This window comes from Camelus bactrianus, chromosome 23 (genome assembly GCF_048773025.1).
Source record: "Camelus bactrianus isolate YW-2024 breed Bactrian camel chromosome 23, ASM4877302v1, whole genome shotgun sequence".
NCBI classification, from domain to species: Eukaryota; Metazoa; Chordata; class Mammalia; order Artiodactyla; family Camelidae; genus Camelus; species Camelus bactrianus.
The window spans coordinates 6,115,553-6,130,229 of NC_133561.1; the positions used below are offsets into that span (position 1 = coordinate 6,115,553).

Consider the following 14,677-nt stretch of genomic DNA (forward strand, 5'->3'; position numbering starts at 1 on the left):
AGTATGGCCACCTAGAAATCTACAGTACTACCGATCTTTCAGACATACACTTGAACCCTCCTCCAACTAGGAAGTTTCAATCACAGAGTAAATGCACATGTTCACTCTAATGAACAAGTGAAACATCTGAATTACCTTTCCTGTGCTCTGTAAGATAGTTGTTCGCGTCCTCCACACTCTCTCTCTGCTGACAATGTCCCGGGTCACGTCTACTTCAGCGTCCACAAAACTCCTCTGTTTTAGGGCAGTGATGTCATCATCTAAGTCAGTCTTGATGGTAGATCTTTTCTTAGCCATAATTTTGGCTTTGATTGCGGCAATTTTTTCCACTGACATAGCTTCGGACAAAGACCTGAAAGCAACTTCTTTTTTAATACTCACAGCAAGGATCTCTTAAGCACATCATAAAATAAATGGTTACATTTATAAGTTCCTGGTAATAACCCTTTAAGTAGCAGATTTCGTTCTTATATATAAAACTGACATACTTGGTATTTTCTAATTATGTAAGACAGAGTCCATGTAGAAATATTACACTATAAGCAAACTAGTAATTTTTCTTAGAAGGAGCAATGCAAAAAAATTTTCACATTTTTTTCATCTCTTCCTCTCCCAAAAGAATTCATTAGTATGGCCTTTTATATATTACATGCTAACCCCCCCATCCATGCAAATTATACAAACACACACATGTGAGCACGTGCATGCACCACCTTGGAAGAGAAGTAAAAAAATTTCATTCTGTAAAGAATTCAAAGTTTAAGTTTTCCTTGAAATCTATTTCAAGGCTTCAAACCTATATGCCTTAGAGTATGACATATTAATTTTATAGGTGACAGAGGCTCTTAAATGCCACAGAAACATATACTCCTTTTAAAGTCTGGAAGATAAAAGGATATTTTCGTTTTATTTTTCTTCCTTTACTTCATTTTCAAATAACAAACAGAGCTTATGCCTTCAGAATTATTTGGAAAAAAAAAAAGACTTAGCAATGAAAGTATAGATTTAAGATAATAATCTTAAGCTTAGTGTCATTTTTCACAGTATAAAATAAGAAAAAGAGTTTGGATACCTTAACAGCAGTTGATAAGATTATTACTCTAATCACAAGATGGCAATCTTGAAATATGTTTAAACAACATGTGGAAAAAGGACAGGAATTCCTGCAGGTTTAAATACGGTAGTATTATATAGTATGCTTTATTTACATTAGGTATGAAGGAACTTTACAGCAGAGCTCAATGTGCATTAGCATTTGACTCATTTTAACATTATTAAACACTCATTAACACTAGGCATCTTCCCCTTAAAACCTAAAGCATACCAGCAAACCTTGACCCAAATTCAAATGCTTTTCTAAATTATAATCACATATGCACTGGACATTCCATCATTGGACTTGTACTTCCAGTCAAGATGAAGTAACAGGAACTGGATTAACCCTCCTGCCTTGAAACAACCAAATATACAGAACAATAGTTTACTCAATACTCGGTCAAGTAGTGAAAGACAGTGATCTCTGACAAATCAAACTAAATGGGGGAAGCCCTATGAAGGCCACAGTTTATGGCCTTGAAAGCTTCCAACATGGCACAGGGAACGAACCCCAGCAAAATTTAGTGAATTTCCTGATTTGAGAAAATGGAGCTGGGATTCCAGCAAGATCAAGGTGTTGGGAACTCACAGGCCAGAGTGCCTGAGAGGAGAGAGCTACACAGAGGTCCCTGTCAAGCCTTCCAGCAGTGGGGGGAGGTATAGGTCATTGGTCGAGCACATGCATAGCATGCACAAGGTCCTGGGGATTGAACCCAGGACCTCTACTGAAAACAAGAGAAAGAAAAGAACATGCTGAAGTTCCAGCAATTAAAAAAAAAATACGTATGAGGCCAAAGTATTCCAGCAGAAGAATACTGATTAGCACATAAGCACACGGAAGTTAAAACTATGAACAGAACCATCCAACAGCATTAGCGAAAGTACCGCCCAGTCTCACACCAGGTAAGGAATAGTACCTGCTCCCACCAATCAGACTGAAAACCTCACACTCCTGGGCATTAGGTAGAGTACTCAGCATGGTCTCGCCCCAGCATCAGTGGGGAATAACTACCCTAACTGAACACTGTTCAAATAACAAATCTTAAAATCAAGACTCAAAAAAGAACAATCTATTTCCGAGTGATTTAATTAAGTCCCAAAACAAAACTAAAGAAAATTCAGAAAAATACAAAAGTATCTAGCACTCAACGATGTAAAATGCAAAATATCTGATACCCAAAGATGATAAGGCATAAATTAATAGGAAAATATGAGCCAGAATGAGGAGAAACCTAAATTAAAAACAACTGTTTGCCAGTCCACAGATGCAGGACTAGCAGACAAAGACATTAAAATAATTAATATAACTGTTTCACATGTTCAACAAGTAGAGACATGGATCATACATTTAACCAATTTGTAGAGATAAAAAAATGTTGGAGACTAAAAATGTAATGTATGAGTAAACTACAGAATTACAGAATTTATCAAAAATGAACAGAAAACAGAAGCCAAAAGAAGAGAAGAAAGAGGAAAAAAAGGATCCGAAAAAAGAAAAGAGCATGAGTGAGCTGCTAGAACAGCTTCAAGCAGAGTGTGAGTAATCAGGCCAGAAAGAAGGAAAAAGAAAAATTATTTGAAGAAGCAATACCAAAAACTTTCTAAATTCAATGAAAACTATGAACCCAAAAATCCCCTCAAAAAGCTCGTTGTACCTCAAGCACAAGAACAATGAAGAAAACTCCCCCAAGTCATGCAATAATTAAACAGCTCGAAACCAGCAACAGAGAAAATTTTTAAAGTAGTCAGAGGGAAAAAAAGACACATTTTAAAAAAACAAAAAGGATGACAGCAGATTTCTAACCAGAGAGAATGTAATCAAGAGGGCAGTGGTACAGTATCTTTAAAGTGCTTTAAAACATGCAGTTTAGAATTCTACACCCAGTGAAAATTTTTCTAAAAAAAAAAAAAGGGGAAATAAACTTTCAGAAATAAAAAAGCTGAAAGAATTAATCACCAGCAGACTTGTACAAATAGAAATCTTAAATCTTTCAGGCAGAAGGAAAAAAAGGGTACACACAGGTCTACAACAGGAAATGAAGAGGCATGGAAATGGTATACAAAATGGTATACAAAAATTACTATTTAAATCTCTTTAAAAGATAATAGTTCAAACAAGAATACCAACAACGTACACTGGTGTTTATATATAAGACGTATGACAACAGTACCACAAAGGCCAAAAGGAGAGGGACAGAAGAACACTACTGTTAAGGTTCCCACACTACCTGGGAAGCGATTCAACACTGAAGGTGGACTGTGATGCTATAAACCACCCACACTGAAGAAACCCCACAGCAATCACTAAAATAAAATAGTTATAACTAACCAGCCAAAAGAAAAGATGTAAAGGAACTACAGTATATACCATTTAATCCAAAAGAAGTCCAAAAAAAGTAGAAAGAATAGAAGTGACAAACAGAAAATAGCAGCAAAATAATAAACTAGAATTAAGCATAGCAATAATTATATTAAAAGTAAATATTTAACACACGGTACTTTACAGAAAAATTTGCTGACCACTGCTATAAACCAACAAGAGACTTCATGATAAATGAGTGACTTGGATTATGGAGTAATTTTTAAAAAAGAAAAGATCAGTATGATAACAGAATCAAGAAGGCTTTCCAGAAAACACAAGCAACACAAAGGCTTCCAACCCCCCCAACACTAAACACGCTCAGGCATCTTCGTCTGAACTTCGGGCACAGAGGCGCGCAGTGAGGAGCACACGATGTAGAGACAGCATGTTAATATCCCTCTTTCCATATATACTTAACTTACACTGACACTCAACTGCCTACTTTTACTAAAGAAGTTCTTACCTGATCTGTTCAGTCTGCACAATTCCTTCTTTGTGACCCTCCAAACGAGCAGCCAATCTCTCTTTATCAAGGCGTACACACTCTTCATCCTGAAAATAATCACTCATTAGAATTTTACAAATGCATTTGTAATAAAGGCTTAACACATATTACTCAAGTTCCTTAGGAGACTGATTTTAAAGACAACTGCAGCCTAGATTCTCAACCAGATCCCAAGGTTTCTTTCTCCGAGCGTAGTGCCTAGCAGGTATTCAATATATATTTTCTGAACTAAAAACTGTCTATGTAATACAGCTATCTGTGTTAAATTAATTTTGACTTGACAAATGCTCTGGAAAGAATTGTATTATGCTATTTCTTGCTGATTGTTAAAGTTACCATTTTCCTAGCAAATCTGCATGTCTGCTATATTCAATTTGCTCAAGCAATTAAACCATGATTTCAGCTTTTTCCAAATAAGTGGCACCTCTAAATTCACTCATTTTGAATATAGTGGGTCACAGACTCCTTTCATACAAAGAGAGTTGGGGAAAATTTCAATTTTACTGCCACAAAATTGGTACCCAGCATAGTGGAGAGGCTAGGAGCCAGACTGCTGGGCTCTAACCCTGGTTATGTGAACCTCAGCACGTCACCTTTCTCTGAGCCTGCCAGCTCATAGCAGACACAACAGCACTGCTAACTCTGGGAGGCGGTGGTGAGGGTTACGTGACTATCACCACGCACAGAGCACTAACCATGAGCATCATTATCACTACGTTCTGCGACTCAGAGAGTGCTTATTCAAAACTACATTTTCTTAGCACCAAGTCTTGTCCATGGTTCTAACATACGTACCTACCAACCAACCCTGCCCCTTTAACAGGTACCTTTCTTATCCGTCCTTAATTGTGGGTGCTTTGCTGTGTACGTAGCAGCAAGAGGTACATTTGATTTTTGTACAAATGTGAAATGGGAAGACTTAGTTTCTAGTAACATTAATACTATTGATGACCACAAATGTTATTTCCACATTGTTAACTGATATGTAGCCAGTTTAGTCATTTCTCAGATTTTAAGTGTGCCTCTAATGCATAATCTTCCGTTTTCAGAGGGTTTTATATGTAACTGATCTGGGGCTTGTTACAAATTTAAACGAATAATACTGTAATTATACGACTTAAATTCCTAGGTTTAACTGTTTTACGCAGTACACTAGCTGGTCAACAAATTTTCTTTCCAACAGTAACTACATTTCTTACGTGGCTTAATTTTAACACGAAATATCTTCATTTACCAACACCAACACTTCATTTGGCGGCTATAAAATTCTACCATGAAAGCAAGCAAGCCGGTATGTCAGTGCTTTAGGAAGTGCCTGTGGTGAGCACTTGATGTGCACAGCTCTTAAGGGAGACGCAAAGGGGAGGGGACAGTTCAGTGGTAGAGCGCACGCTTAGCAGCACAAGGTCCTGGGTTCAATCCCCAGTACTGCCATTAAACGTAAATAAGTAAACAAATAAAGCAAACTCCCAGACCTCCTTATTCCAGGGGAAGGCAAACACCACCACAAAGCCCAAGTCTGGCCTGGTACCTGTTCTGTAAAATTTTTTTATGAGAACACAGCCTCGCCCGTCCATCTCTGCCTGCTAACACAACAGTGGCAGCAGAGCAGCTGGACAAGGACCACAAGGCCCAAAAAGCCAGAAGTATCTACCATGTGGCCCTTTACAGAAAAAGTCTTCTGACCACTGATCTGGTCCAACACCTTCACCAATAATGATATAAAGGTAAAGAAAATTGAGTAATTTGTCCACATAGCTTGTACGTAAGAGATGCTAAACTACAGCTCAAGCTATTTACTGATGGACTGTTCATCCTAATATAACTATTTTTCCAGGAAAAAAAGCTCTTAGGACCATTATGAGCAAAAAGTTCTTATTATTACACAATTCCAATCTCCAAAAAAAAATGAATCACCTTTAAAATAAAGTTTTATTACCTCAATTCGTGGTTTTTTTGCTTCTGCTAAAACTTCATCTGCAGCTCGTTTAACTGCAAGAAAAAAAGAAGTAAATAAAGGTACAGTTTGAGGATAGGTTTATGAAAGTTCAACGTAAACATGCAACAAGACATACCTTGAGTAGATCTCTGAAGACCTATTTCTAGAGGGGCGCTTCTGTCAATACTTGCCGATGTTGCTGGAGATTTAAAAAGATTTCTGTCAGAAGGTAAATATTTGAATACATACATTGGATTTTATTACAAGTGGAATGCTCAAGATTTATTGTATTTCTTACTTTATACATAGTGATTTCCCCTTAAAAAATTTTTAAAGCAGGTTTGTAAAAGCATTTGATTATAAAAGATTAATCTATATTAGAAAGTCTGTAAGAGGACAAACTATTTTTGACAATTTAGCTTATAAATTGAGATAATCTGACTGAAATCAACTTCAAAGAACATACTCCAGCATCACATGTACATAAAGTGTGCGTACATGGGAGTAAACACACAAATGTGTGCATACAAGGGAACATTTGAGCACAGCTCTGAAGGAGGTAGTAAGAAGTGAGCCATGTGACAACGCAGAGAAACAGAATTTAACAGAGGGAAGAGCAAATGCAAAGGCTCCAAGGTTAGGCAAGCCAAGAGCACCAGCGAGACTGGACTTCTGTGAGCAGAGAAGATTGGCAGGAGACAGGTCACAGAGACGCGGGCCGACGCAGGACCACTGAGGTCAGGGTGAGGAGTGTGAGCCTTATTCTCAGTGTGATGGGTTCAATCGGGATGGCCTTGAGCAGGGGAGGGACACGACCAGGCTTATAGGCTTTTTCAAAAACAGGTCCATCTCTGGGAAGCAGAGGCTACACTGTAGGAAACAGTGAGGGCCCCTAGAGAGCCATGCCGCAGTCTGAAGAGGGAGGATGGAGCGGCGGGGAGACAGCGGTCAAAGCTGCCATACCTCTGAGGGTAAAGAAAGAGGACGTGCTGATGGAATCGATGTGAGATGGGAGAGAAATCTCTGATTTCTTGACCTAAGCAGCTACATGAATGGGACACTGGTTACTGAGGTGGGAGCACTGGGAGAATGGACTTGCTGTTTCAGTTCTGCAGGGAGAAGGGAGGGAGGAATTGGCACTCTGTTTTAGAGACATTCAATTTCAGATGCCTGCTGAATGTCCAAGGGAAGATGCCGACAATGAATCTGTAAATCAGAACCTCAGGAACGCATTAAAAACAAGGAAGCAAGTAAAAAAAATGAGGTGGACAATGAGTAGGAAGAGAACCTCAAGAGTCTGGTGCCCCAAATGCCAAGTGAAGAATAGCTTCCAAAAGGAGTGAGTAGCCAACAGTGTCAAATGCTGTTGAGAGATCAAGTTAGCTGTGAAATAGGAGAGAACCATCAGCAATCCTTAAGTCAGTATTGAACTTGTAAGAGTGATTTCAGCGAGATGGTGAGGAAAGTCACGTTGGAGGAGATCCGAGAACCAGGGAAAAGAGGAAGCAGGATACCACACAACTCTTGCAAAGAATTTTGTAACAAAAAGAAGAAGATAAGTGGAGCAGTAGAGAGAAGGAAGGTGGGGGGGGTTGAAATTTTTAATGAGATATATTACCTTACGTATTCTAAAGGGAATAATGCAGAATGATGCAGGATGCAAGAGAGAAGCAAAAATTTACAAAGGCAGAGTCTCTGACAGTGTGAAAGGAGACGGACTCCATACATGAGGAAGGGGACTGGTCTCAGGAGTAGACAGTGCGTTCACTGTGACAGGAAAGAAGCGAGCACAGGGACATGGCTGTAGGGGAGGTAATTTTTTAGTGGGAATACAGATTCTCTTCCCACTGATTCTTATCTCACAGGGTGAAAAAAAGAAACAATGTCTATTTAAGAGTGAGAACAATTCAAAAATTACTCACATGCTTCACCGTTAAGATATCCAAGTAGATCTTTTCGGTCAGGTCTTCTAACCACAGGAATATTTTCAGTCTAAAGTCAAAATTTTAAATTAGGTATCAAATCAACAATTATAAGAAACCTGGTAAAGACAAACATCATGTAATATCTGAATTTTATTCCAACATTTCTTGATAACAGGTATTTAAAATCATGTTATTAGAAGATAACTACGCTAAAAGAACCTAAAAAAAATCTTGAAAATTTAAGCATATTAATTTTTATTTACTCTATCCTTGAAATTCTAGTAAGATATACAAAAGATGAGCATTAGAAATAAAAGAGTAATCCTATCCCTATTCAAAATACCAACTGTAGTCTTTTATTCCCCTCTTGGTTTACTCTAAGTATTTATTTCTTTATTTTATTCATGATGATTTGCATTTCGGGGTAAATACCTTTCTAGTCCCACTGCTTGCTCATTTCATTCAAGGTTTCCAGGGTGCTTTCTTTTCTCACATCCAAACCAGACGTTCTCAAAATACTGTACTTAAACTCTTTCAAATAAAGTAAATTAGCCACTAAGACTAAATTTTCATAATTAACAGTAAATAGTGTTCCAAGCATGTACACTGGGGAAAAGACAGGCTCTTCAATAAATAATGTTGGGAAAACTAGGCAACTACGTGCAAAAGAATCAAACTGGACCACTTTCTTACACCATATCCAAAAATAAATTCAAAATGGACTGAAGACTTGAATGTAAGAATAAAGAAACAAAGTCCTAGGAGAAAACATAAGCAGTAGTTCTCTGACTTGGGTCTCAGCAATATTTTTTGGATCTGTCTCCTCAGGCAAAGGCAGCAAAATAAAAAAAATAAATAAACAGACTACACCAAACTAAAAAGCTTTTGCACAGTGAAGGAAACTATCAACAAAATGAAATGACAATCTACTGAATGGGAGAAGATATTTGCAGAAATATACCTGATAAGGAAGTAATATACAAAATATGTAAAGAACTCACACAGCTCAACATCAAAAAAAGGAAAACACACAGATGGCAAACAGACACATGAAAAGATACCCAACATCACCCATCATCAGGAAGATGCAAATTAAAAACACGAGATGCCACCTCACACCTGTCAGCACGGCTATCATCAAAAAGTAAATAAATAAATGACAAGCATGGATGAGGACGTGGAAAAAACAGAACCCTCATGTATTGCTGGTGGAAATGTAAACTGGTACAGCCACTATGGAAAATTATAGAGGTTCCTCAAAAAATTGAAAAAAGAACTACCGTATGATTCAGATTTATCTGAAGAAAACAAAAACATTAATTTGAAAAGACATCTGCATCTCTATGTTCACAGCAGCATTATTTACAACAGCCAAAATATCAAAGCAATCTAAATGTCCAAGGATGAATGGATAAAGATATGGTGTATATCAAAAATAAAATCTTGCCATTTGGGACAACACGGATGGACCTAGAGGGTATTATGTTAAGTAAGAAAGATGGAGAAAGATAAATACCATATGATTTTGTATATGGAAACTAAAAAACAAAACAAAACAGGAACTAACTCACAGATACACAGAACAAACTGGTAGTTGCCAAAGGGGGGTGGGGTTGGGCAAAATAGGTGAAAGAGATTACGAGGTACAAACTTCCAGCCATAAAATAAGTCAGTCATGGAGATGTAATGAACAGCATACTAAAGAGTCAGCAGTGCCACAGTAACTCTGTGTGGTAACTGACCATTAGCAGACTTACTGTGGTGATCAACTCACAATGTACTTAACTGCTGAATCACTATGTGGTGCACCTGAAACTAATAAAATATTGCATGTTGGATATACTTCAATAAAATTAAAAGGGAAAAATAAAATTATTAAAAAATAGGTATGCATTTTTATAGCATGGAAAAAATTTAGAAGATTATAGAAAAAAATGTTAGTGGCAGTTTTCTCTTTCTACATCACATATTTCTTTCCTTATGCTTAAGTATGTATAAACTTTATAAGCAGGAGGAAAAGATTAAGAAATTAAATCTGGGAAATGTATCTGTTTTGGTAAAATGGGTAATTTTCCTTTAATCTCCTATATTAGCAACTTGTAGAGAAGTAAGCAAAACAAATAAAACCATATACTTTAGGCACCAAGGCATCTTTGGGCCATGAATTCAATGAATCCTGTCATTACCACAATTTTCCATATCACTTTTATACTGTAAACAAACAACAACAGAGTACAGGGAAAACAGGTGGTTACAGGATCATATAGTCACAATTCCTTTGTCACTTTATTAAAGTAACAATGAAAAAGAACCCTTAATATCTTTGGCTAATTAACTTATATTGATTACATTTCACTGAACCAAACATTCTTCACGTACTCTTCAATGAACTATATTTAATCACTTAAAATTACTCTGGTTTTTAAAAGTTAGATTAAATTTCCATTTATGCTTCTGAGTATAAACAAATAAGAGCCCACAGATTTTCTGTGCTTGTTTTTAAAAACTAGTCTATGTGGAATATCATAAACAGGCAAAATTACTGTGTCTAACTATGATACTACGCCTCAGCACTGGGTCACTAATGACTTATGTATACGTTATCACCAGCAGAAAAAGGGATGCGTCTACTCACACTGTAACGGGCAATGAGTCGGGAAAACTTATTTCAGAAATGGTCTGCTCACAGAAAGAGCAAATCACACAAAGGAGTTAGGAGAAAAGTATTTAGGAGTTAGTATTTACAGAACTAGAAAAGTTAGGAGTTAGTATTTACAGAACTACAGAACTGTAGAATTTGGCCCTTTCAAGCCGTCAAATATTTAAGAAAAATAAGAGTTAATATGAAGTGACTAAAGGTCCTAAGGGCCACAGCAACAAATACAACCCTTCCCTAGAGACATAATCTAAGCGTAAACCAAGCATCTGGATCATCTTTATTACCCCAAAATGAATGGATATATCCAACAAGATATTCTAATTAGTGCCTGATTCAGTTTTTAAAGATCTAATGTAAGTTAACATAGCTTTATACAGTAAGATGCTATTTTATCCCACTATTTCCCAAGTCCCAAACACTTTTGCCCTACATATTGTTTTCCAATACATACTTGACACTAAATATGTACTTCTTGTTCAGGAAAGTAATGTTCAAACACTCAGATGCAGAAAGCAGGCATCTTTCAATCATCTGAATACATTCAATAAAGTATGAAAAAAGTTTATTAAATTGATTAAAAATTCATTTAAAAAAGTTGTCTGTTAATCTTGATTCTTTCTGATGTCAAAAAAGTTTTTTTTTTTTTTTGAGATTAGAGTGCTGAATACCAGGGTCCTTCCACATGCTCATAAATTTTTTTAAAACATTCTTATACACGGCTTTGAAAAATCTGTTGTTATAAACATTACCCACATCTTACATAAAAAAAATATATCACAGGTTAAAAAAATCTGCATAAATCACAGTGGTCTAACTTTGACCCTCCAGGAGACTTTCATACAAATCTTTCATTCTTTCGGTCTGAAACCCATGAGGGAAGTTATCCAGGCCAAATGATACCAACTATCAAATCAAAAAGTTTTTAAATGAATTCTACTTACAGCTGCACGTCGGACATAAACTGGATGAGACAGGTGCACATTATTAAGTAGAAATAGGATAGAATCCAATGTGTAGTACTCTCTGGGTTGGCCTTCCTTTCCAGTCCTGAAATAATTAAGACAAGATTTTTACTCACAATTCTAATACAACTCCTTGGGCTTAATTATACGGATTAATTCATCTACACCCAGTTCACTATCCAACAACAAACTTATTAACATGACTAACAAAAACACACACAGAGTATGAAATCTAATAAGTGAAACTGTCATTAAGGCAAAAGGAACACAAAGGTAGACAATGACAAAAAGCAAGAAGTAAAGAGACCACACCATATTCATACCTTGTTAATACAGACTTTTTAGACTATGGCCCCAGTTAGATTCTGGGCTTTGTCAGTAGAGAAAGAAACCTCATCAGTTACAGACTAGAGAGGATTCATGAGAGAAAACAACGAACCTGATGAGAACCTCACAACTACCACTGGTGCTAAACTTACAAGAAATGCATCCTGCCCCTGAGTAAGACACTGCTGAACTACACCCTGACGAACATTCTTAAACACGACAATCAATTTCAGAGGTATGATTCTTACACCACCCCTCAAACTAAACCAATGATGTACACCCAAAATGAATTCTACCTGGATAAAACAAAGTAGTCTACAGGTGCAGGCTCTTTAACGCAAGCACGTAACACTACTTGCTCAGCAAATGTTAATGTCCACTCCCAGCCTATGACACTCCTATTACATTCTCCCCGTCTAGAAATACCAACGTCAAATACCAATTATTATTTGAATTCATCTGAATATGGCCCAATATAATCATCTTGAACCCTGGCCTCTATTTCCACTTTTCTTCTAGATCGATGTATTTCAAACCACACATCACTTACCAATTACTGTCCTATGAAGTTTAACACATAGGTAACAACTTGGTATTTCCTTACAATATAGAAAAGAAAAAAACTGAATCCACTGGTGCAATGATTAATGCTTAATGTCATGTATGTGTACGCACTTACACGTACGTGGAGATTAACACTAAATTAGAATATATTTATTGGTGTGATTCACTGTTGTGAAAGTTTGAAATCTACTATTCCAAGCACCCCCTTTCTCACTCCTGGCTTCACCGAATGGCTGCCAGAACATTTCCTTTCCAGCTCTCATGCCTTTAAGCACAGTTTCCTCATCCTGGAAGCCCTAACCCACCACCACTCCACCCCCAGACTTTCTGTCCATCCTTTAAAGCTTTTCCATTTGCTCGTTCATGTATTCAAGAAAAGCCTGCAGCCTGTCTACGTGCCAAACTCACTTCTATGAAATCTTTCTTAACACACTCAACTAGAAGTGATTGCTCTCAAGAGCTGGAATTCGATTCTTATCAAGTTATGTTTTAGCTCCTCTCCTCTGACTGAGTTAACCTCCTTCCAAGCCACGACTGGGGTCGTAAGAATTATTTTCTAGTTCTCAGAACGGACAGCCCTACACCGTAAGAACTCAACCATCTTTAAAGAAAAAACAATCAGTTAAAAATCCATTGAGCCCCTAGCTCTCGTGAGTGGGGCAGAGGAGGACTCCTAACCTATTCTGGTTTGGGATGCCCCATTCAAACAGATTTTTCCTCAAAGAAACTCCCAAAGAAATTTTTTTAATCCAATCAAATGTAATTCTGCCTGTGCAAATTCCTTCTGGAAGGACAAAACCCAGGAAACATGATTTATCCATCAACATTTCATAAAGCTAATTAAGTCATAAGCCCTGGAACCCAGAAAAACAAGAAAACTAAAAGGCAACTAACTAAATTACCCTCGCTTTTCAACAATTTTTCGTAAAGCTCCAGCTCCCATTCAAGCGAACAAAATGCGTATGAAAGTTCTGGCCCAGGGTTCTAACTATCCAATGAAACGCCAATAAGAGAGACATCACTCAAAACATCCCCAACGATTAAACTTCTCTGTAGATGTTTTCCTTAAGGACTTCAATTCAGGAAAACCCACCACCTGGATCAACATTCCAAAACACACTCTATAGAGCACATTTCCCAAAATCGCACTCTATCAATTTCTCACTTAGATCTGCAAAGTTTACTCCATTCCCCTCGGCAACTTTCTCCCCGAGGAAACTCCTACCTTCACCTCTAACACAGACTCTGATTACCCTTCCAAAGTAACCGAATCTCTCCCGTCCTAACTTCTGGTTCCCTTCTCTCTTCCTGAGGGAATCGGGAAAGGAGAAGAAACAGACCAGGAGCTGCAAAGGCCAGCAGACAATCTCGGAAAAACACAGAGAAGAACTGAAGAACAAAAAGAGACGTCTCGGGGCCGGACGGTGTGCTCCCTTATGCACCTATGCACACTGCTAGCACTCGACAGAGACGGGCAAAAGCCAGCTGGAAGAGTCACAACTCCCAAGGCACCTTGCCTTTAGGCTTCCCAAAGACTTGGGGGGACGGACCCCCCAGACAGGGCCCCTCCCGTCCCCTTCTCACCTGCAAGTGCAACTTCTGCTCCCGAGAGAAACTTTCCCCCGGAGCACCCGTTTCTCTCCATCCCCCAGGGAAACGGGGGAGGGGGAGGGGTCAGGAGGGGCCCGGGGCGCCCCGCTCTGCCCTACCGCCCCAGGCCGCGGCCGCGCCGGACTCACCCCCAAACCACATAGTTGGTCTTCACGTTCTTGGGCCAGGAGAACTCGCCGAAGATCACTTCGTCCCCCTTCACCACAATCTCCTTCTTCTGGATGTTGTACTGTCGCAGGACGCTGAGCACGTCCGCCATCTTCGCCCCGCTCGCCGCCGCCGGCCCCGGGCCCCGCCGCCGCCGCCGCGCCCGCCGCCCCCTTCGCCTGTCGCCTCGGCCTCTGCCTCGGCCGCCGCCGCCGCCGCCGCCGCGAACCAACTGCAGCGGCACTGGCAGCCGTCCGCGCCTACGACAGCAGCGGGGGAAGGAGCCACCCGGGCCGCCGAGGACCCCGCGCTGGAAGGAAGGCCCCGCTGCGGGCTGCCCGCCGAGAACGCCTGACTGCGAGCCGCCGGGCCGCTGCCCGCCGCCAGGGGGCGCCGCGCCCGCCCCGGAAAACGCCCCTCCCAGACGCCTGCCCGGCGCGGGGCCGACTCCCGGCCCGAATCTTGCAGCGGGGGAGCGCCGCGCCCACGTACGGCGCACGAACAGGGAGCGGGGTCCGGCGCACGCGCGCGGGGCACGTACCTCACGACCCCCCCCCCCCGCGGCGCGCACGCGGCAGGCG

At 39.6% G+C, this 14,677-nt stretch overlaps 1 protein-coding gene across 1 annotated transcript in view; it reads right to left on the reverse strand.

Moving 5' to 3' along the window:
* The window catches only part of CDC73 (cell division cycle 73), an 81,313-nt gene extending 66,922 nt beyond the window's left edge, over positions 1-14,391 (reverse strand). Inside the window, exons 1-7 of the mRNA XM_010974038.3 lie at positions 14,078-14,391; positions 11,427-11,532; positions 7,824-7,893; positions 6,038-6,100; positions 5,902-5,954; positions 3,921-4,009; positions 136-352 (exon numbers count right to left, since the gene is read on the reverse strand). Coding sequence (XP_010972340.1) covers positions 136-352; positions 3,921-4,009; positions 5,902-5,954; positions 6,038-6,100; positions 7,824-7,893; positions 11,427-11,532; positions 14,078-14,208 — 729 coding nt within the window. The 5' untranslated portion in view covers positions 14,209-14,391. The remainder of the gene's footprint in view (positions 1-135; positions 353-3,920; positions 4,010-5,901; positions 5,955-6,037; positions 6,101-7,823; positions 7,894-11,426; positions 11,533-14,077) is intronic.
* Positions 14,392-14,677: the final 286 nt, after the last annotated feature.